Source organism: Corvus hawaiiensis, chromosome 9, assembly GCF_020740725.1.
Source record: "Corvus hawaiiensis isolate bCorHaw1 chromosome 9, bCorHaw1.pri.cur, whole genome shotgun sequence".
Taxonomy (NCBI): Eukaryota; Metazoa; Chordata; class Aves; order Passeriformes; family Corvidae; genus Corvus; species Corvus hawaiiensis.
The window spans coordinates 11,761,112-11,784,089 of NC_063221.1; the positions used below are offsets into that span (position 1 = coordinate 11,761,112).

At 36.7% G+C, this 22,978-nt stretch overlaps 1 protein-coding gene across 4 annotated transcripts in view; it reads left to right on the forward strand.

Annotated features, from left to right (window-relative positions):
• CAMSAP2 (calmodulin regulated spectrin associated protein family member 2) overlaps positions 1 to 22,120 on the forward strand; it is an 82,313-nt gene extending 60,193 nt beyond the window's left edge. For 2 of the 4 annotated variants that reach the window (XM_048312557.1, XM_048312559.1), the window contains 11 exons: positions 2,302 to 2,395; positions 3,466 to 3,559; positions 7,121 to 7,191; positions 7,711 to 7,780; positions 8,598 to 10,809; positions 11,860 to 11,996; positions 12,506 to 12,726; positions 13,762 to 13,861; positions 15,818 to 15,933; positions 17,244 to 17,362; positions 18,866 to 22,120. In XM_048312557.1, the coding sequence (XP_048168514.1) occupies positions 2,302 to 2,395; positions 3,466 to 3,559; positions 7,121 to 7,191; positions 7,711 to 7,780; positions 8,598 to 10,809; positions 11,860 to 11,996; positions 12,506 to 12,726; positions 13,762 to 13,861; positions 15,818 to 15,933; positions 17,244 to 17,362; positions 18,866 to 19,171 (3,540 nt within the window). In that variant the 3' untranslated portion in view covers positions 19,172 to 22,120. The remainder of the gene's footprint in view (positions 1 to 2,301; positions 2,396 to 3,465; positions 3,560 to 7,120; positions 7,192 to 7,710; positions 7,781 to 8,597; positions 10,810 to 11,859; positions 11,997 to 12,505; positions 12,727 to 13,761; positions 13,862 to 15,817; positions 15,934 to 17,243; positions 17,363 to 18,865) is intronic. The other 2 variants (XM_048312558.1, XM_048312560.1) reach the window with 1 other exon arrangement.
• The last annotated feature ends 858 nt before the right edge of the window (positions 22,121 to 22,978 follow it).

Sequence of the window (22,978 nt, forward strand, 5' to 3'; positions counted from 1 at the left end):
CATCTGCTGTTCAGGGGGCTTGAGCCAGCCTGGGCTGCTCAGAGCTTCCTTGGCTTTCATTACTGTTAAAATACTGTTATGCTTCTTGAATATTGTAAGTGCATGTGATAATCATATGGCAAGCTGTTAGAATTTCTGTCACCATAATCAAGGCAAAATCTGTGGAAATAATATCTAAATTCTTCTGAGTCCTGGATAGCAACAGTACTACAGACCCACTGCTAGTTTTTCCAAAAAAATTTGTTACTGATCATCAGTCTTTCTCTTTGATAATTCTTAATGTCCCTTTCTGACTAAAAATAACTTGTGAGAAAATGTGATTTCCATCATGATGGCTCACCACCAGACATCCGAAGTAGCCTCTGTTCTCAGTGGGCTGTGCAGCACTTTCATTTTTAGTTCAGTAAATACTGCTTTGGTGACTTTAGAAAGACAAACTGTCTTTCAGCATCTCAGGGCTGTGTAGAAGATATTCTGCATAGAATATCTGTCCTTTATAAAATAGTCACACTATTGTGTGTCTATATTTTGTTGAAATGCAGCATTTCAACATAAACATAAGAAATTGGAGTATCTAAATGCAATATTATTTCAGATGGGGACAAAGCTATGATTAGAATATTTCGTAATTTTTTTTTTTTACTAAAAAATCAAGTTAAAAATGTAAAAGTTTAAGGAGAGGCAAGGGGAGGGGGAAATATTAGGGGAGAAATTATAATATTCTGAAATTTTAGTATTAAAAAGTCATACTTTGTCTGAGAAGTACATCTGATTTTTTCTTGGTCTAAGCTTCCTAATGAAATCCGTGTGTGATACCCAAATGCTATGCTTGACATTCACTTTGAATGGAAAAGATTCTGCTATGTACTTTTCCTCATTCAGTTCTGTCGAGCTGAATAAGCAACGATGGGGTTTTTCCTATTCTATTTATAACTTCTGTGTAATAACTATGGCAACATCTGCCTGATCCCTTCACCATATAGTAAAGTGTAGGAGTACTGTTTGGTCTGAGTACCCCCTTGCCAAAGTAAAGGATTATCTGTGTTAGAAATCTTCAGGAAAAATAAATCTGAAGCAGAAGTGTCAAACGGATACTCAAAATTATATTTTCAAATATACTGATGCAGAATTGAGATTATCTCATTTATTATCAAAGATTTTTTAGCAAATTTTTTGTTTATTTTAAAATGATGTTGTTATCCTTAATGCCTGTTGTTTGTTTTTGAAATAGAATGACATTTTGTTTAGAATTTTTGAAAGAAACTCTTTCAAAGAGCTGTTTAATTATGGTTTCCCATTTTAATGTGTAAGCACTGTTTACATCTTCAGACTTTGTAAGACTGGTGGCACAGGTCTGTGCACCTGCTTGAGCCAGCTCAAACCTGGATATTTGCTGATCTCATTCAGTTGATATTTCTAGATATGAAGTAGCACTGAAGCTGTAGAAGCTTTGGCCTCTGAACTCTTCAGCCTCCACAGTCAACAACCTTCTGGACTTTTTGCACTCCTCATGTGCTCTTGCAGCAGAAACAGCTGCTCCTGCCTGGTTTTCCTCTATTGATTTTTGTTGTTGTTTTGATGCAGTTTGTCGCCAGCTGTCTTTTCCTTTTCATTTGCTTTTCCCCTCGTGTTAAATCTGGTGGCTCCCACACCATGTCTTTCATAGCTGTGTGATGGGAACGTACAGTAGGGAGGTGTATCAGCAGTGTATTAAGTGTGCATAAACCTTTGGAGCTAAATCTTGTTCTAACCTGCAGTCAAGAAACTCTGCTGCTGGCTTTTGTTTTGCATTGAAGACTTGTAAATTTGGGTAGATCTTCAAAAATGTGACCAAAACCACGCACTTAACACAAAAGCCAAAATCAGATTCCAACTTCCTGCACTAAAACGAAGGGCTACCATACTTTTTCACATTAAAAATCCCTGAAAAAAGCATTGCCTAGCCTTGCAATGGACTTTTCACTGCTATTTTTTAATGGAAATGGCTGATCTTTGGCAGGCATCTTTTTCCACCCATCCTGCTCCTCTCTGCCCTCCCTGCAGGACATCAGGCTTGAGCATATGCTAGTTACGAAACGTTTCAACCCAATCTGTTGCAATCTGGTCGAGTTATGTATTGGTGCTACAGATCAGTTGTACTGGTCTTTATTTCTAAAAAAACAGTGGAAATTGGAAAAAAAGTGGAGATTGTAAACTGGCTGAAACACAGAGGCATCTCCCAAATGCTGCTTAATCTGTTTATTTGCAGGCTTGTGTTTTAACATCAATTTCTCTCCATCTTTTTTTTTTTTTTCCATGTAGAGCAATTACATGGTGTTCATGGCAGAATTGTTCTGGTGGTTTGAAGTGGTGAAGCCATCATTTGTACAACCCCGTGTTGTTGTGCATCCCCAAGGTAATTATGTTATGGATTGGCCTTAATATGCATGTTTTGATATGTATGTGTACAAATTGCCATTGTGTTCACAGATACAGTGAATATTTTAGTTAACAGGATTTGGCAGTGTACAACTCCCTTAAAGAAGGAAGGAGAGGAGTACTCTTTCTTCATTGTAAATCTTCATCTCATCTCATAAAACATAATCAGATTTTTTTGTCTGTTACCAAAAACTCATTTAAATTGTTGTGGTATAATCACTTGCAAATTTTCCTGACCTAAACAAGCCTAGAATCCATTTATGCCCATGCAAGGATTACAAACATAATAAGAAACCAAGAACAGAATTTAGCCTGAAGTACTTGTGTTGCTGAGAAGATACCAAGAGAAAGAATCATAAATCTGGGGAAAGTGAATAGAGAGCTAATTGTCAAATTGCATTTTGTACCTGGTGCAAAGGCACCATCTTCCATCAGCAAATTCTCAAATTCAAAAATCCACCTCTCAGATAGATCTTGTGATCTGTTAATGACAACAAAGGTAATTGAAATGTTCCTACAGCAATGCTGTGATTGGCTTTCCATGCACTAGGAAGAGTTTTTCATTGGGTGGCTCTTACACCTTTTTTTCATTTATATGCTTTATAGCACATACAAATCTGACACAAACCTCTAAATAGTGATAACTGTTTTAGGGTGTGACAAATAACCTATTTTATAGTCAGTCACAGGGTTTGGGGAGAAAAACTTCTATCAGAAGCATTTCTTCCAGAAGAACAACTGTCGCTAAAACTGTTTGTTTCCTTTTAATTTTGTGGCTCTTTTTAACTTTATTTGTCTGTATTGGTTCTTCCCTTGCTCTTTCCAGTCTATTTTGTCAGTCTTCATTTCTTTAATTAGTGCCAATATGGGAGCTTCAGAGGATGTAAAGATGAAAGGAAGTGAGAGTTTTAATCTATATAAAGGAATCAATGAAAATTCTTTAAATCTTTGAAAATCATTATTTAAGAGTATTTTGGACAGCTTTTCTACTATGTAATTTAACTGAATACTAAACTATAATAACTTGAACTTTGTTCTTCTTGGCAGCTGAACCTGCAAAAGATGCAGCATCTGCTCACAGCTTGAATGCTAACAGAAGAAATTATATGGATGGTCCATCTGGTTCTGACTTTGTAGCCAGGTAATGCCAGGGAATCGCTAGAACTGTTTCACAATCTCCTCCTTTCTGTTCAAAATCAAACAGATTTTTGAATTTAGTTTTTTTGCCTTTTTCAAAGCTCAATTATTGAGTTACCAGATACAATCTGTGGAATTTTGTGCAATATCCCATAGTTCAGCCCTCCCTCCCTGCTGCATGTTCATGTTTGTACACTTGGACAGCATGCTGTTCTCTTACCAGTTTCCAAAACAACCCTCAGAATTCAGCAAAGAAGTGTCACACAGCCTTGTTCTCTTCAGCTTCGAGTGGAGCTGCTGACCAGGTGTACTCTGAAGGAGCTATTTTTCTGGAATTCACAGCAAATTTTCCAAAAGTTATAATGAAAGTAAACTAAGATAACATAACTGAGTGATGGGTTTAGTTTGATTTGGTTATGTTGCTATGGTACCATGAAAGTCAAATATGTAAAAATAAATATTTAGGCTATGATGAATTTCTCCCAACTGCCTCCTGATGGGGAGGAGAATTGGAAAGAAAATGTAAACCTCATGAGATAAGAACAGTTTAATAATTGAAACAAAATAAAATGTGATGATAATAATAATAATTGCAATGAAAAGGAGAGAGTGGAATAAACCGCAGGAGAACAAGGGCTGCACAGTACAATTGCTCCCTCCAGCAGCGATCAGCCCATCCCAGCCAACTCCCCCAGTTCATCCTGAGCACAACAGCCATGGTTTGCAACATCCCTGTGGCCAGCTCAGCTCAGCTGTCCTGGCCATGCTCCCCCACAGCTCCTCCTGCACCTCCTTGCTGGCACAAGGCTCTGAGAAGTTCTTGACTTAGAGAAAGCACCACTGAAGAAACAACTGAAACACCAGTGTGTTATCAACAGTGCTCTCACACTGAAGCCGAAACACAGCTACAGGAAGAAAATTCACTCTGTCCCAGCCAAAACCAAGACAATGTGAAACATTATTTTTAGTTATACTCTTACAGGTTTGGAAGCAATGTAAAAACATCCTGTTTCCCGTGTGTTCTGTAGCTGATCATACATTTGATGAATTTCTTGAAGGAGATCTTATCGCTCTCCGCAACTGCCTGAAAGGAGGTTGTAGACAGGTGGGGATTGGTCTCCTCTCGCAAGGAGGAAGCGATAGGAGAAGAGGAAGCAGTCTCCATTTGCACTAAGAAAGGTTTAGATTGGATATTAGCAAAAATTTGTTCACCAAAAAAGTTGTCAAGGATTGGAACAGGCTGCCTGAGAAGTGATGGAGTCTCCATCCCTGGAATTATTTAAGACAAGTAGATGTGGCACTTAGTGACATGGTTTAATGGTGTCCTTGGCAGTGCTGGGTTAATGGCTGGACTTCATGATCTTAAGGGTCTTTTCCAACCTATTCTTTCTATGATAAGGGACATAAATTGTACATTAGGCTTTCTTTTTAATCTTTCTTTTGCCAAGGTAAAGAAAGCCTTCCAGTGATGTGATCTGGACACAGTGAATGAGAGACAGCAATTACAATATATTTATAATTTGGAGGCTTTTATTTTGGTTTATTGACTTTATCTAAAATGGCACAGAGGAGAAGGATAAAATTAGCATTTTAACTGAATATTTAGCAAATTGTTGATTGCCAACCCAGATAATCCTGTTTAGCCTTTTCTGTTGGTTTTGGATGGGGTTTTTGAAGAGGGGGGTGAGGGTTTGGTTGGGTTTAAGATTCCTAAGTACATTTTTAGTATTTAGGAATCTATGCTGACTTTAATAAGGGAGTAATATTTCTTACTACCATTAAATGCTGGGATTCCAAATCCTTTCCCTGTATGTATCCAAAGTGTGTTTCCCGTGTAGACAATGATTTTATTTTCGTGTAAACTGAGCATATAAGCCAGGAGAACAAGACCCAGTAGTTTTGAACATATCCTTTGAAGCAGGGGTTCCCAAGGCCTTTTTGCTGTATCTTTCCTCATAAACCAGGGTATTTCATCCAACATGATGATACATCACTGCAGGACAAAGGAAGGGCCCAAAAAGTAATTTCAGATTGTTGGAATCCAACACACAGGCTGCAGGTTCCCTGGCAGAACAGACCTGACTGCGGGATGTTGGGGTCCTGGGCCTTCCTCCCTGTCCCAACTGTGCATTCCTGCCCCCTTGAGCATTTGAATTGCCATTTCAGCACACAAAGACAAAAAAAATGAAGCCAGTCGGAAAAAGTGAATGTTCTTCTGTCGCCTTAGCTTGTTGAAATGACTCAGAGGATCGGATGGAGAGCCAGATCCAGCACAGAGGAGGGAGTGGGACTGTGGCAGTGAGCAGTTACAATGTCTGAGGTTGCCATGGAACCCAGTCTTGGTGCCAGAATCAGTCTTTTCCCCAAGGAAAATTAAGTGTATAGATTTTCTTCATGGTAGCAAATTTTCACAGGCTGCTGGATTAAATTTGGAAAGCATGCTTTTCTTTTAAGATAACTTATAGACATTAGGATTTTAAAATTCTCACAGAAATCTTGAATGCCATTTAAAACAGATACATCATGTAGCTAGTGTGTAGTGTTACTGACACAAAAAATGAGGAATTTATGGGAACCTGTACTGAACAATTTAATATACTTATGAAAGATGCTTTTGTAGATTGTATTTTTCTTAAATTGTTGGGAATATCCTTCTTGCAAATATTATTTAGAGACATTTCTACACCATACAGTATATATAATATAATAAATTAAACAAATATTCTGACTGAAAAATGTGAGTTTGGGAGTGTCCAATTCAGTGGACAAAATTCAAAACATGAAAGGATTTAATCCAGCTTGTTTTTGAAGTCTGGCTTCTCTAGAAGTGTTTTACATACAAATCCATGTGTCTTTATGTACGTGTCTTTGTTCTGATCATGAAGAAGCACCTTGATCAAAACACTGAATTATGTTAATCTGATCCTGGATTAACACAGCTACTCAATTACAGACCTTCTCTGTAAACCAAATAAAGTGTCTGTGTAAGTAGAAACAGAGGAAATCTCTATAATTACTCCTTTAGTAGTGAATATATTTTTTTATTTATAAAGTCATGTCTATCACAAAATCTTCTTTATCCACTTCTAGTGCATGTTGCAGTCCAGACACAAAGCAGAAGTTTCAAACTAAGCAACTGCAAATAGAAATGCATGGGAAGTATGTGATATTGGCTGCAGTCACTCAGTTTGGAGGCCAGTAGGAGCTGACTCATTTTGCTCATGTTTGTTTGGACTTTTTACTAAAATCAAACCTAAAAAATGGAACCTTCTAATAGAGACATTTACATTAAATAAATCAGGAGACAAATATGTTAACAAAACTAATGCAGCAGCTCTGTAGCTGTTCGTGTGTGAGAAATATATTTTTGACTTTTTGGCCTACCTGCATTAGTTCCAGGCCAAGGTTCTCTTTTTAGTTGATAAATTACTATTTCCAGAAGAAAATTACATGTCACTTTCTTTCCCATCACAAATTGTCTTGGCCCAGGACATGATGACTGGTTGCCCTTTTGTAATGTGGCTTTCAATGTATTAATTTTAAGTTAATGTCTGTTGCTTTATAGATTGGAAAGTCCAGCTTACACACCACCTCACCAACTGCATACTCCCCAGCAGCCTTATTCATCTGCTCCAGGTAACAATTCACAAAGGGGTGGGAGAGGCAATGAGACAAGGTGTTGTCATCTGAGTAAATTGCTGTCTTGCTTATATTTGTTCAAACATTACTTATGCAGAAATAGGGGGAGACCTTTACATGAAAAATTAATTAATTTACATAATTGACTTTGGTAATTTATAAAATGTGCAAGTGGGAAGTTTGTGTTTGTACCAAATACATTTTGTGTGTTTTTTTTAATTTGACTTCTGCTTTGATTATGTGGAAGATGGCTTACAACAAGTATTTGCAGTACATTTTAGTAGGATTTGTAGAATATTTTACACAATAGTAAATTCTATGAGGGATGAGGAGTATAATATATATTTAGGATGAAATTGGCTTTGTTGCTCTAGTTGTATTTTCAATATGTAAACACTTTTTTGCCATTGCAGTGTTCTGAGTAGTGAAGCAGATTAATTTGTTAAAGCAACAGAAGCTGATGTTAAAATAATTTTCCACAGCAGTTACATTAGGTCCTATTTTTATTTCACTTAGGAGTCATCAGAAGGTCCACATCAATGTCTTATGTAGATGGGCATGTAGGGACATGGCCCAAAGAAAAAAGGTAAGAAGTCTTACAAGCTGGTTACAAAATATTGGGGTTTGGTTATCAGCAGTAGTACACGTTCCATTGTAGTTCGGATTTTCCGAGTCCTGTAATAAGAATTCTTGTAAGCTACTTGCAAAGGTAGAAAAAGAAAGATAAAACTGTATCATGGATTAAAAACTGGTTAATAGGAAACAATCTTCAGAAAGAAATAATTTATTCTTTACATTGGAAGAGGTATGCTTCAGATATTTGAATTGCTGGCATTGAATATGTTCAGATTTACTCACCACAGTGAACTAAACGTGGTAAGAGTAACATGGCTAATGATCTCAGTAGCTTTTAAGCTTGTATTATTTTGGGGATGCTAAGAACAAGCAGGCTGAATGTATTGGTTTTCAATTAGACCAGCCATAAACTTTTAATCTGTAGGGTATAAACCAAAGTTGAAATGGTAAGAGTTATAGTGGCACATAAACTGTGTCTTTTCACACCTTCCTTCTGATCTATGATGGCAATTCCTATACTCCTAAAATTCCTATAATTTATTCCAAAGTAGCAAAAAGCATTTTCTGAGTCTGAAGAAAATGTTGTTACATTCTATTCTATTGTGCTTTTAAAAACACTATTATATTTATATCTATTTATCTATCTAAAAATATCTAAAAATATATGCATGTTTATTATATTTGAAGCTAGGCAAAATACAGTAAAATTAACAGTGCCTTTAATACTACCAGCTTAAAATAATTTTAAAACCAAATACAAATATTTCATTATTCTTATTAATAACCATGAGTTGCTCAGTTACTTTCTTTATTCTGATCTCTATTAGGTCATCATTACATGGAGTTTCATTTGACATTCCTTTTGACAAAGAAAAAAGCATTCCAGTATCTACTCCAAACAGAGGAATTCCTAGATCTGTGAGCAATGAAGGCCTTACAGGAAACATCAACCGCATGCCAAAGCATTCTAGAAAAAATCTGTCCTTCAAACCAGTGAATGGAGAAGAGGAGAATCAAGATATTGAAGAGGAAAAGGACATGACACCTCTTAAAGACACAAAGGCCAATCAGTCTCTTAATGCAAATCAAAGAAATGCCAATGAGAGCACACACTACAGGTTTCCAAATGGAGCTCTGCAAAACAGGGCAGTTCTGGATGATTTTGGCAATCAGATTGAGACGCCAAGCATTGAAGAGGCTTTGCAGATAATTCATGACACCGAAAAATCTCCCAGACTTCTCCAAACAGACCAAATTACAAATGGGTTCTTTCTTCACAATCGGGAAATGAGCATCTTGAATTCAAACATTAAACCAAATCAGACTACCCCAGATGTAATCACAGACACTAAGGGTGCTCTGAGTCCTGTGACTGACAACACAGAAGTAGATACTGGAATACATGTCCCATCAGAAGATATCCCAGAGACAATGGATGAGGATTCTTCTTTGAGAGATTATACTGTAAGCATGGACTCTGACATGGAAGAACCATCTAAATTTCTCCAGGATTATGACATGCGGGCTAGCAATCACAGAGATCAATTAAGTCCCTGTCCCAGCTCAGTAAGTACTAAATCACAGGCAGGCAGCAGTGCTTCTTCGAGCTCAGGGGTTAAAATGACCAGCTTTGCAGAGCAGAAATTCAGGAAGTTGAATCACACAGATAGTAAAAGCAGTGGAAGCAGTTCTCAGAAAACCACACCAGAAGGTTCTGAGCTGAACATCCCTCATATGGTTGCTTGGGCTCATATTCCCGAGGAAGCATCTGTTCCTCAAGGAAGAGACACTACACAATTACTGGCTTCTGAAATGGTACAGCTTAGGATGAAGCTAGAGGAAAAGAGGCGAGCCATTGAAGCACAGAAGAAGAAAGTTGAAGCTGCATTCACAAAGCAGCGGCAGAAAATGGGAAGAACAGCATTTCTTAATGTTGTGAAAAAGAAAGGTGATGGGGTATCACCTCTCCGAGAGGAAGCAGCAGGAGCTGAAGATGAGAAGGTATTCACTGACAGCAATCGGTTGAAAGAAAAAGAAACTCAAAAATCAGATGACCAAACTAGTAAGATTTCAGAATTAATAAAAGAAAACCCAGAAAATTCTCATAGCAAATGGTTAAAATCTCCTGCTACTTCTGGGGATGCTGAAAAGCAATGGAATTTAGCAAGCCCCTCAGAAGACAATCTTAATGACGGAGATCTCTTAGAATATACAAAATCTATTGAAAAACTAAACTCTTCCCTACACTTTTTACAACAAGAAATGCAACGTCTATCCCTTCAGCAGGAGATGTTGATGCAGATGAGAGAGCAACAGGCTTGGGTTATTTCTCCTCCTCAGCCTTCTCCTCAGAAGCAGATTCGGGACTTTAAGTCTTCTTCAAGGCAAGGGGGAACTCCAGCTCCTGTTGCACCTTTCTCACAGGAATCTCCTCGCTCTACGCATCAGTCTCCACAATCTTCCAACAGGAAGAATGCCTCTTTTCACATTAAAATGCAAAGGACTCCTAGGCCAAACGAACTGAAAATAACACCTCTAAACCGTACCTTGACTGCCCCACGGTCTGTGGACAGTCTTCCCCGTTTGAGGAGGTTTTCTCCCAGTCAGGTGCCCATTCAGACTAGATCATTTGTTTGCTTTGGAGATGATGGTGAACGTGTGAGCGAACCTCAATTAAAGGGAAATCTTTTGAAAGAAGGCAAATCTACAGAAGAGGTAGCAAAAGAAGAAGGACCAAAATTGCCGAAACAGGGTGAGCAGAAGTTGGAGGAAAAGGAGATTAAGCCTATTGAATCTAATGTTTCTGAAGTATTATCTCAGCCTATCACAGAAACTGTCTGCCTCACCCCAAATGAAGATCAGCTAAACCAACCGATTTTACCACCTCCAGCTCCCAAAACAGCTAACTTAATTGAAGTTTCCCTATCAGATTTGAAGCCACCAGAAAAAAGTGAGGTATCTGTTGAGAAGTATGAAGGTGAGAGTGATAGAGAACAGTTTGAAGATGACCAGAAAGTGTGTTGTGGATTCTTTTTTAAGGTAAGAGAACTAGTGGATGTGTATGTCAGCTGTTAAGCTTTGTTTGAATCTTTAATTGAGATGTGAATGTCACTGATGATTAAAGTCCAAGCAGATGGTACTGCAACTCTAAATGTGCAAGTTTATCTTTTGGACTTGATTAATTTGGCATCATAAGAGTGGTGAGATTCTACCATACTGTGGTTCTGAGCATGCCAGTGTATCCTTTTCCATTGATAGTTATGGAAGAGTGCTTGGAGGTCTTGGTGAGGAAGATGCATGCTGAATGTAGATTCATTTTTAACATCTGTTTTGGTGATCTTGATTAAACGTGCTCACATCTCACCTTCACCTCCCCACCTCACCCCCAAATAAAAGTTTTTGAAGTACACAACAGCCTGCATTTTTAAAAATTATTCACGTTTTTGAATTGCACTCTGGAGAGCCTTTTTCTGTCTTTTGACTGGCTAAGAAAGTATAGTCTGCTGAGACTCCCTTTTGAAGCTGGTATTTGGGAGCACTCCTTGGAGACTTTTTATTAAAGGGCTGTATTCAGATAGGCTTTTTACTATAATGCATATTGTAAGACAGTGGTCTAGACTTATTTCCATCTTGGAATACCCCAAAATTTTGTATCATGTATCTAGATGCACCTAGCTTGTCTGGAAGCATTCCTCAGTTCTAACAAAACACCTGGCTTGCTCAGAAGTTACTTTTATATGGTGCATAGTTATTGGGGTTTGTGATAATTACCTTCATGTTCATACATGCAGAATTTTCCAAAGCTGAAAGAAGTTTATGCTATGTAGGATCTGAGTCAAAACTAAAATATCTCACTTAGCAAGTTTTCTCGTATCAGTGTTGAATTTTGTTTGACTCAGGAAGGAAAAATTCCATTATGAAGTTTTTAAGAGTCTTAAGAAAAATCTTCAAAAATAAACTTCAAATACTGCTAGAGTATGTTAGGATACTCAGTCTACAGAATTAAGTGTCTAATGACTTGGCAAAATCAGCTGCTGAATTTAAAGATTTTAATATTTTTGGTCCTTTTCTTTCAAAAACGGTTGCTAGGATGATCAAAAGGCAGAAAATGATATGGCAATGAAACGAGCAGCATTGTTGGAAAAGCGTTTGAGAAGGGAAAGAGAGACTTTGCTTCGAAAGCAGCAGCTGGAAGCAGAACTAGAACATAAGAAGGAAGAGACAAGGTAAAGCTACATGTAATGATCAGGAATGGTGAACATAAAAATGTCTGGTTTAGTTAGAAGTGGAACTTGCATGTCAAAAATTTGCATCTTAATATCCAAGTTATTTACTGCTAGAATCAGATGTGCAGAGGAGCCCAGCTGGCCCTGCAGGACAGCAGGTGGCATCAGTCTGTAGCTCGCTCAGGCTGGGAGCTGTGCTGGCCTGGGCACAGCTCCTCAGAGCATGGCTTTGAGGGAGCCTGTACCCCTCAGGGCCCTTTCTGCACAAAATGCACAATGTTCACTCAGTTACAGCAATGAAGCTCATAAACCTTCATTTGGTTTTATTGGTAGCAATATCCTAAAAAGTTTAAACTCTCTGAAAATTGTAAAAAAATTAGAAAGTCTCTTACTGGTGTTTGAGAACATTGAAGTTCCAAAAATCTGATGCTTGTGTTGTCCTCACTGTACTAGCTGAAATCCTCTATTTGGAAAGTTTCTGCTGCTGAATTTTTTTGGTAAATTTTTAGACGCAAAACAGAAGAAGAACGTCAGAAGAAGGAGGATGAACGAGCACGGCGAGAATTTATTAAGCAGGAATATATGAGAAGGAAACAACTAAAGCTTATGGAAGACATGGATACTGTCATAAAGCCACGTTCCCTCTCAATCAAACAAAAAAAGCCACGTCCAAAATCTATTCATAGAGATCATATTGAATCACCTAAGACACCAGTCAAAGGTCCACCAGGTAACAAATGTTTATGTGGAAAAAGAGTCTGTTCATGCTAAAACACCAGCTTGGTTTTTGGTCCTAACAAGCACGTGCATTTATGAGTGTCTTGTGCTAAATTGAAACTGCACATGACCAAACTGGAAAGCAAAATTTGGCATAGAAATGGAAAGATCAATGTCACTTACCTGCTATGCATGCATGCATATATCAACAAACAAAAACATTAGCTCTGAAAACCCAGTTGAGGGACAAATGTGTGTTGCAAGTTTCATGCACACCCATGTTTTCTGCACTAATCTCTTCTTGCACCTGTAGAGCTAAGAATGAATAAAAGTTGGGACATAAGAGATCAATAAATAAAATGGTGACTATAAGGTAAGAATACTTAAACTCACACAACACAGACAAAATTAGAATTTGAAAGTTACTTTTATATTTCATGGGTTTTTTCTATTTTGCTCACTTACCAACTGCATGTATAGTTAAGAACATAGCAACACTAACCACGTGGAATAAGTTAGCATTCTTTAGATACAAAAGAGCTTGCAGTAATGACTGGAAGAAGTATGGCCAATTTACAATTAGAAAAAGTAACCAGATTGCTCAGTGATCCTTTTTGTTACAGCCTCCTCTGCCTTTGTTGTTGTGCTGCATTTGCTCTGGCTGCTTCCCTCCATCTTCCAGTGTAATTTAAAGTATTTCCTTAACACCTTCCAAGAATCCATCCTAAGCTTTAAATTAAGTCTCTTAAGCTCTCTTTCAAGAGGACTTATTAACTTTAATTGCATTCTTTGATTTGCATAGTGCCAATATTCCCATGTCCGTGCTTCCCATTAGTGCTTAGTCTGAGCCCATCCCTGGTGGCTGCCAAAGGCTGAGTGTCAGCAAGTGTTTACATGAAGTGCAGCACATATGCATGCAGGTATATCATGGATGGGTGCTAGTCCCATGTAGAAAAGCTCTTACTGACTTTCAGATGCTGGTGTTGGTCTGATGAACAGACTCTCCTACTTGCATAGGTTTATAAGCTTTAACTTTGTTTTTATCCAGGTTCACAGCTTTATCGTGTTTTTTCAGTATCTAGTCTTTCATTGGCATCGCTGAATACAGGGGACAATGAGAGTGTGCAGTCAGGCAAGAGAACACCAAGGTAAAGCTAAAATAACCATTTCATTTAATAAAATTTGATAATCAGCTATGTAAAACTAGCATGAATTTTTTAGAGATCGTGTATATATTGTGCACTCTGAGAACAGGTATGTTTTCCTCATTTGAGACATGGATAGTTTCCACTGTCAGACATTCGGGAACCAAGCCATGATCATTTGTTTTGCAAATTTTACCAGGTAAACCAGTTGGGCAGGTATAAATGAGGTCGAAACAAAATGCTGTTCACACAGCCTCTTTAATTCACCTGCTTGTATCTAAGTCTCAATTTGTGGATATTTTCTAAACCTGTATGCTACGTGCAACTACATAGCTGCTGTTCTTTTTTTAACATAGAAGTTTCTTTTCTGTTTGTTTTGTTTTTTTTTTTTTTTAGCAGTTGTACAGGGAATTATTGAATGCTCACTAGGACTTCAGCCTTTTCCAAACACCAGAATTTATTTTGCATTAAAAAATCACCTGAAAATAACAGAGAAATTTTAATTTTTTTATACAAAATCTGTATTTCATTCAGAGGAAGATTATTATTTCTGTGAACTACTTGATAATACTCAGACAAATACTTTTTTTTTGTATAAAAAAGAAATAGGGAAGAAAGGCAGACTAGGAAGAGGGGGTTGATAAGGAGTACTACATATTATGATATTGCATGTCATGTTTTCATGGCCGCTACACACTATTCATCAGCTCTGACAAGACTGAAGCTGGCTTCAATTGACTTCTCAATTACCTTGATGTCTCAAGAACTGACTTTCCAGTTATTACATAAGAAACTTTCATAAATGATCCAATTAGCCTAACATCTCTTGTCATCTCTTAAAAATTAACAGTTTTAATTGAGAGGGGGATTTCTTCCAGCTATATTAGTTATTACAAAAGGCTTGATGTTGCTCATCTACGCAGTCTTTACAGGAGATGACCCCTGTGTATGGGGCTGTAGTTGTACAGTGCTGTACTGTGCTTGTAACGAGCAGTACATCTTCCTCAGGCTTTGGATCTGATTTAGGGGATTGAGACTTTTAAAACATTATAATGGTAACAAAGTTAAAAGAATTTTCAATATCTTTCCAAACCCATATTTTCACCTTGTCCCTGCATCGCCATTGTCTTTGATGATTCCACTGAGAGAGTCTCGGTGATACATTTGTCACCTTCTTCATGCAGGTGCTAATCACAAAAGGTTTAGGATATATTATAAATTGAATTTTCACCTGTTGCTGATTTTACTGAAAATGAGCATGCACACAAATGTTGACATGGTACCACTTTTTTCCATATTCTGTGCCTTTTTCTCACTAGAAAACTTTCATTACAAGCTGCAAATTTGACTGCCTTTTGCAGTAGCCACAATCGACAGTATTTTGAATATCTTGCAATAATTTAAGAAAACTTTACTATCTTGCTTAGACCTTTAAAAGCAAAATTATTGACATTTGAGTGCAGCCTGAAGAAATACAGCAGCAGAAGTTATTGCTTGTGAAAACAAACATTAGAGAGGAAATTGTTTTGCTGTCTTAAATATAGCAGTTCTCACTGGCAGTTGTTGCAGTCATAAGTGTAAATGAACTAGATTTTTACTTCATATTCATCATTCTATCAAGAACTGGTTTATTCACTACATGAGATCACATTGTTTTGGCAGTACATGTTATAAGTAACTCAAATTCCCACTTAGTAATTCTGTTTCACAACCAAGGACATCTATTAGGTTTCTGTCCCTCAGAAGGGACAGAAGTAGCCCAAAAACTGATTAACACATACCTCACCTAAAGACCAACTTCTTGCATCACTCAAAACACAGTAAATATTGTGCATTTAGGTTTATATTTTATAATTCAAATCATCGTGTTCTTAGTACAGTTTGCCTTCTTTTCATATTAGAAGGCTTCTCAGCTGAACATTGTAAATTGTTTTAATAGATTTTAAAACTAATGTTTAGGTCTGAATCTGTGGAAGGATTTTTATCTCCAAGTCGCTGTGGTAGTCGTAATGGAGAAAAAGATTGGGAAAATGCATCTACAACTTCTTCAGTCGCCTCTGCTACAGAGTACACAGGTCAGTGACAACAATATTCAGAAAAGTACCTGCCTGGTAGTGGTCCTATGCATGAAAAGTTTTCAGTTACCTTGATTTGGCTTCCTGAAACTTAATTGAGTTTTACCCTTCAAAGTAGAGGGTAATAATACAAGGTTAACATTTTAAATCCAAAATAAAAGTACTGACTCAATAGCATTTGTGATAACCAGAATAAATCGCAGTCAGGCTCAGAACAACACATGGGCTCACACATCACTCTGTACTTCAGTAGTGTCTCTAGCAAGGCACAAAGCATTGCAATTTCAACTCAATTTAGAATAGAGTGACAAAAATCAAAAACCATATAGCAACAGCAAAAAATCTGTGTAGCAATGCAAATATAAATATTCTGCACCGTTTGTTTCCTAACAGATCCTTTGTTGTTTATTAAGAACTTTATGATCTGACTACTAATTCTTTACTATATTATGAATCAAATAATAATGGTATTTTCCTCCCTTTTCTCTAACTATACCACATGTGATACTGCCAAGACCTTGCATCATCAGGATTATAAAAGCTCCACTTTTGCCAACCTAATACCACTTTCTTTGTGAGAAGAGTAGCATATGGTTAGGTATTCTCTAGGCTCTTTTTTGCCCAAAGCTTAGACAAACTGAGATTTAATCTTAAATTTAATTGATGTTTGTACGTTATTTTCCTTTCCAAGACTTGGAATTGGTACTCACATGTTGGGTTTTTTAATGGTCTAGATCCAAGTACACATATATTTCAGAAATTAAAACAGGGGAGATTTCTTGTTCAAACGGATGAATCAAGTCATTTTACAGACAGAATAACCAGACAAGTGTAAGGCCAGATCTTCCAGGTTTTGGGTGAAATGTTTCTGGAATTCCAAAGAGGAGAGGCCACAGTTACTATAAGCACTGAATATGCCTCACTGTTATACCTCTCACCTTTGAAATCACAGGTATAGAAAAAGAAAAAGAAAGCCTTTCCTCTCTCCTGGACAACTGAAATTTTAGTTAGAAACAGCAAAATGTTTTGTTGTTCATAGAAAAGGTCTTCTGAGAGAAAAAATATTTACCAAGGCTGCCAATAATAATGATTTAATAATGAAAGACACATTTGTAAGTAAATTCAGTGACAGCTGAATGACATTTTACCTATTTGTGAAAGTTGTGGTCTCTAACCTTGTTCTGTATTATTCCTGGATTTGTGATTTTATGCATGCAAAAGTTCCACACTAGAAGTGCTTCACAGCATTTGAAGTAACTCTTTGTTGGCTTATTGATTAATTAAGCTTATTTGTCATTCCTTTTCCATAGGACCAAAGCTCTTCAAAGAACCCAGTGCTAAATCCAATAAGTATATAATTCAGAATGCACTGGCACATTGCTGCCTGGCTGGAAAAGTAAATGAAGGTCAAAAGAAAAAGATCCTGGAGGTAAGAGTATCTTTCCCCTAAAAGCATAAACACTTAAGTCAAACCAAAGTCAGGCATTATGGAGACTCTTAAGCATAAATACAAATATTGAAAGGAATCCTCAGAGATTATGGCAGCAATTAGTGAAGGGATTGAGTAACTCCTGTGACTTGCTTCCTGTGTAGGCAGAAAGGCTCTCCAGTGCTGTAGAAACAAGAGCTGTTACTTTGCACATGCAGCACAGGAAGCTGAATTAATTCACGTGTTTAATTAATAGTTATTGCTTGTTTTATTGGAGAATTTCATAATGTGTTCACAGTTGTTTTCCCTTATACATAGAGATCCTCAGACTGGGAAATTTAGAACTAAAGCACAGTGCCCTCATGAACAGAAAGAATTGAAATACGTCCCTTCTAGACTCTTCTCCAGTTTCCAAGCAGTAGGGCAAATTCAGGACTTTCTATTAAAGGAAGGTGCCTTCCAGTCTTCTCTCTTACACTGCTATAAACCCTTCTGAAGGTGCACAAATATTGTAAGGGTAAGAACTCAGGGACCAGTTTCCGGGTGTTTCCAGGCAAAAGGAGTAACACAGAGTCTGAACCTTGAGAGTAACAGGACTGTTCCATTTACCAACTATGACAAATACAACAGATTAACTAGATCAAACATCACAGACACTTGGAATCCAGTTTGAATTTCTTTCCTGGAATAAATTTCACAGCAGTATTTCTTGCCCTTTCTTCTCTTGGTAATCCTTCTGCATCCATGTCTAGATGCTGCTTTCTCTGTCTTTCCAGACACTTTCTGGAAATACCAAGTCAGGAATCAGGACAGAGTCTTGCCATTTAAGTAACTTGGAGCAAAATGACCCTCAGAAATCCCAGAAAAAAATAGCTGCAAAAATGTCATGCCTAACTTTAGGATGAAGCATACGTCACTTGGTAGAGGCTGTATGTGTTCAGGGCACATGTCCCATAGAAGGTCTGTTAGGTGGAATAGGAATCTGAAGACTTCAGCTAATAAAGAACTTCTGTTCAATACATTTCAACTGACTTTATGGTTTGACCAAGCTTAAGTGGATTTAGGGATGAATGAAATTACATTTTAGCACCAGAGGGTCTTTCAGACATACTGACACATCTGAAGTTTCTTGTTCCCAAACTTGCAAATATTAGACCAGCTTGATGAAATGGATGATGAGAAGAATTTTTATCTGGTCTATAAAAAGACTTTTAGGATGTCTGTTCTTGAGGTACAACTAAACAATTATAGCTGAAATTGTCTAAATAAATTAGGTTTTGCTTGAGATGGAAATCTACCATATCAAAATTCAGACAGGTGAAGCTTAGCAAATTCTAATGATTGAAAACAAGGTCTTTTAGTGGACAGAGTTAGACCTAAGTTTCAGCTCTGGTAGAAAACTAATTCAAAATGAAATCTAATGATTTAGAATGTTATCTAATTACAATGCAAAATTCATATTCTGAATGTTTTTCTTTCTTTCTTTCTTTCTTTCTTTTAAAGGAAATGGAAAAATCTGATGCCAATAATTTCTTAATCTTGTTCCGGGATTCAGGCTGCCAGTTCAGATCTCTGTATACGTACTGCCCTGATACTGAAGAAATCAATAAATTAACGGGAATAGGTCCTAAATCTATAACAAAGAAAATGATAGAGGGACTGTATAAATACAACTCCGACAGGAAGCAATTTAGCCACATACCTGCCAAAACTTTGTCTGCCAGTGTTGATGCAATTACTATTCACAGCCATTTGTGGCAAACCAAGAGACCAGTAACTCCTAAGAAACTTTTACCGACCAAGGCATAGTAGATGGGAAAAAATTTGCTTGAGACAATTGTGATAAACTTGCACTTCATCTTTACTGCCTATAGGAAATAGATTTCTAGTTGCCAACAAGACTCTTAGAACTTAAAACTGGACACCGAGTTCTATTATCATGTCCAACTGGAATGTAAACACAGTGTTTAGGAGTGCAGAAGATTAACTCTTAGGTGAATAATTACGAGTGATTACAGAAATGTTTGACTTGTGTGGAGATTTGTATGTGCTAATGCAACATATAGAGTATATTTGCTCTGTATTTTGATTAGATACACTGAAGCACTGAATGTTCCTCTTTAGTGACTCAAACTACATTTTTTACATCTGTTGCCTTATATGTTTGTATTTGTGCTTGTCTTGAAATATTTTTCTTTCACTAAAGAAAAATTTCTTAATATTCTCAATACCATTGAACTTTGCATACTGACTTACAGTAAAGACTAAATGATAAATTGTATGTCACTGAATAACAGCTGAATGGGTCTGTTCTGCAAGATCCTTACTGTGCTGTAACAAAATCAAGATTCATTCCCCTGTGTATTTTTAATTCTTTTTCAATTAAATAGTACTGATTTGCTTATAAACTAAACAGTAAAGGAAAAACCTTTGAACTGCTTGAAGTTTCCTTCAAATGAATTATTTAATGACTCAGGGTAAATTTAGGTGATGCAATTATTTCTGTTTCAGTAAGTTGCCATCTGAGATGTATGACTGACCATGTGCATGTTCATAACACCATTAAAACTCAAAGTAAAAAGATTTGGTAGGTCTCTGAAACAGTTTAAACAAGTGTGCATTCATTGCTTTGCACGGCTCCAGCTGCAGAGAGAGCACATGGTCAGGTCCTGCTTCCTCAAGGAAGGAATAGGAACTCATGAAACATTCAGAACTAGATCCCTGATGTTGCCTAACAGAGCACTAAATATTCAGAAGAATCACAGAATTCACTAAGTCACAGATCTTTGAGAAGTTGTTTATCTAATTCCCATTGATTTTAAGATCCAGGCCACTTCCTGCCTTCAGATCTGCCAACTCAGACTTGAATCAGTTTTCTAGGGAATAGACATCTGGTAAGAATTTTCAGTGTGTCTTCGTACATTGTTTTCTTGACACTAACAGGCGATGTCTTGTGACACAGCAATTTTTAAATACATACAGCAAAAAAGCCTAAATGACATTTCAGTAAATCTATGACATGACCATTTGCAAAACCAAACTCTAGGCATATTTCAGTATTATTTATAAAGGGCTGCATTTTATTTCAAAACAGTGTTTGACTATTTTGTTTCAGTGTTTGTTTCTCTTATAATTTGCTTTTAACATAGCACTGTTCTGAAAAAAAAGAAAACACAAACTTGAAGCCTCCCCTAAATCTGTGGCTATTTTGATAACATCGTACACCAGAGAATTTGTTGGGGGGGGGGTGGAGGGAAATCTCATTCTCAGGAAAAGACTTGAATGATTTGTGATTCTGTTCTGTTTCAGTGTTGTGACAACTCCATTCACATAAGACAGTATTGTGCTATAAGTATGTAGTCCATTCGGTTTCATGGGAGACTAAAATGATGTTCATATTTCTCTCATTAAACTGCTTTGAGAGAAACTGCCTCACTACTACAATGTGCTCCTTTACTTAGAGAAAAGATGCACAGGAATGAGATGTCATTAAGCAGTTTAGAACAGTACTTTTTTAAATTATTATAAGGCCTTAGGCATCAGTGCATCTGGATTATAAACATTTTCTCAAAAATGCTGTCAGTTTACTGTAATTTATGTTCTTATATTTATGTATATTTGTTAAAACTGTAAAAAAAGAAAAAACACTTTAAAATACATGTTTAATATGTATGTGGCTCAAAACTATTTGTGGTTAGCGGATTCCTATTGTTTGCATGTATATCACCAGGATATGTAACTCTTATATTTCAAGTGTATACATATTGTGTATATAGGATATAAATAATATTAAAAAGGGGGGAAAGAGGGTTTGCACATTCTGCCTGTTAGACAGTTCCTACAGATACCATTGTAGGAATATCTTGAAAACAATATGAAACTGTGTATAATATACAGTGATTCAAGAAACCAGGAGGTTGGAATTAACTGACACACATATTGCGAATAACTTCAGAAGAAGTTTTATCATGGGAGGCTTTTATTTCTAAAATCTGTTCTATGATTTAACTGAAGATTTGCAACACCATAAAGACACATGCATCAACCTAATCAAAGTGAGCTTAAATACAGGACAGGAATTCTTTGAGTAATTTAAAATATATATGAATGTATTATGAAATTTGCATTTGTCAACAGGTTAAAGATTTGTGCAATGTCTAAAAGTAGAATGTGAATAATGCAGTTGAAAATTTCATTGCTCGCAGTATAAGGTTTTACTTAATACAGGAAAAGTAAAACTAGAGATGCTTTTCCTTTTTAAGCCTGCAAATTTTCTAATTACAGTGGATCTTTGGTTGGGATCATGTTTAAAAAAAAGAAGAAAAAGAAAAAAAAAAAAAAAAAGCTTTCCATAAAGGCCAGTATTTATCACTGACCTTTCCAGAACACACTGGTGCTTTCATCAGGGGTATTATTATTGTTGCTACGACTGAATTGCCAAACTCTCGTCTTAGTTTTTGGAGCAAAATTTCATATTCTAACAGTCATAATAGCTACTGATTTTTTTTTTTTTTTAATGTTAGTATGACTGTTAGTTTTTATTATTTGGCTGTTTAAAGCCAAATTCAGCTATTTAATTATGATTTATTGGGCACTGTTGAAAAATGTACAGTGTATTGTGTGCTTACTTGTCCACTTCTATGGAGCATAGCTTCCATATTTTTTCAAATGCTGTGCTGTAAAATATTGTCATTGCTACTTATGTGGTACAGTGTAGTTTTTTCCTTTCATTTAAATAAAAGCATGGCACCAAAATAACATTTTTTTGTTTTCTTGCTTACCTCTAAATATAAACTAAAATTATAAAATGTTCACATTATTGTTTCAATCTTGTTTCTTCTCATATTTCAGCAACGTGGAAATTGCAGGAAATATGCACCATTGTAATTTCTTCTTTTGTTTCCCATCTTTGATCACACTTGCATGGATAATCTAGCTTTCTGATGTTATCAGAGGAAGGCTATTGAATAATTTGGCTTCGTATTTCATTAGTGAGGACAACAAGGTGTTACCCTGTTCTCTTCAAAACTGAATTTCACAATTTTAAGTCACCTGATAAACTTCTAGGCTCTAGTTAGCTTCCATTTTTCCAAAGCCACAGAAACTTACTGGTCAGGTTAATAGGTTTGCTTCAGACTGATGTCAAGATGAACTGAAGTCTTATCTTTGTCAAGATACTGTATAAAGCATGTGTGTGAAATAGTTTGTACTTGCTAGTGATGCTCTCTTGAACAGAAATGCTACCAAAAAAATGAGGGGTCTCTTCCAGATTCATAAATTAGTAATTTTCCAGTCCAAATCATGTCTTTTTTGGAGTTTTGTGTTGTCCTGCTGGGTTGCAGAGTAAGAGCAAGGACTTGCTGAAAGTGGCCATGACATCCCTGCACTGTCAACAGGCAGACTGAGTTGCTGGGCTAACTTACACAGATAAAGAATCTCAAAACCACAGAGCTATTTGAAGAGTAACTTCAAGAATACCAGCAACCTGACAGTAGGGCTTTTAATGCTGAATTGAAAGCTACTGTGGAAGGAAATTAATAGCTTGCCCTCTTCCCCCTGAAAACTGGTTACTTTTCAGCCAGCTCAGTCAGTTCCCTGTACAGCATCACAAACAGG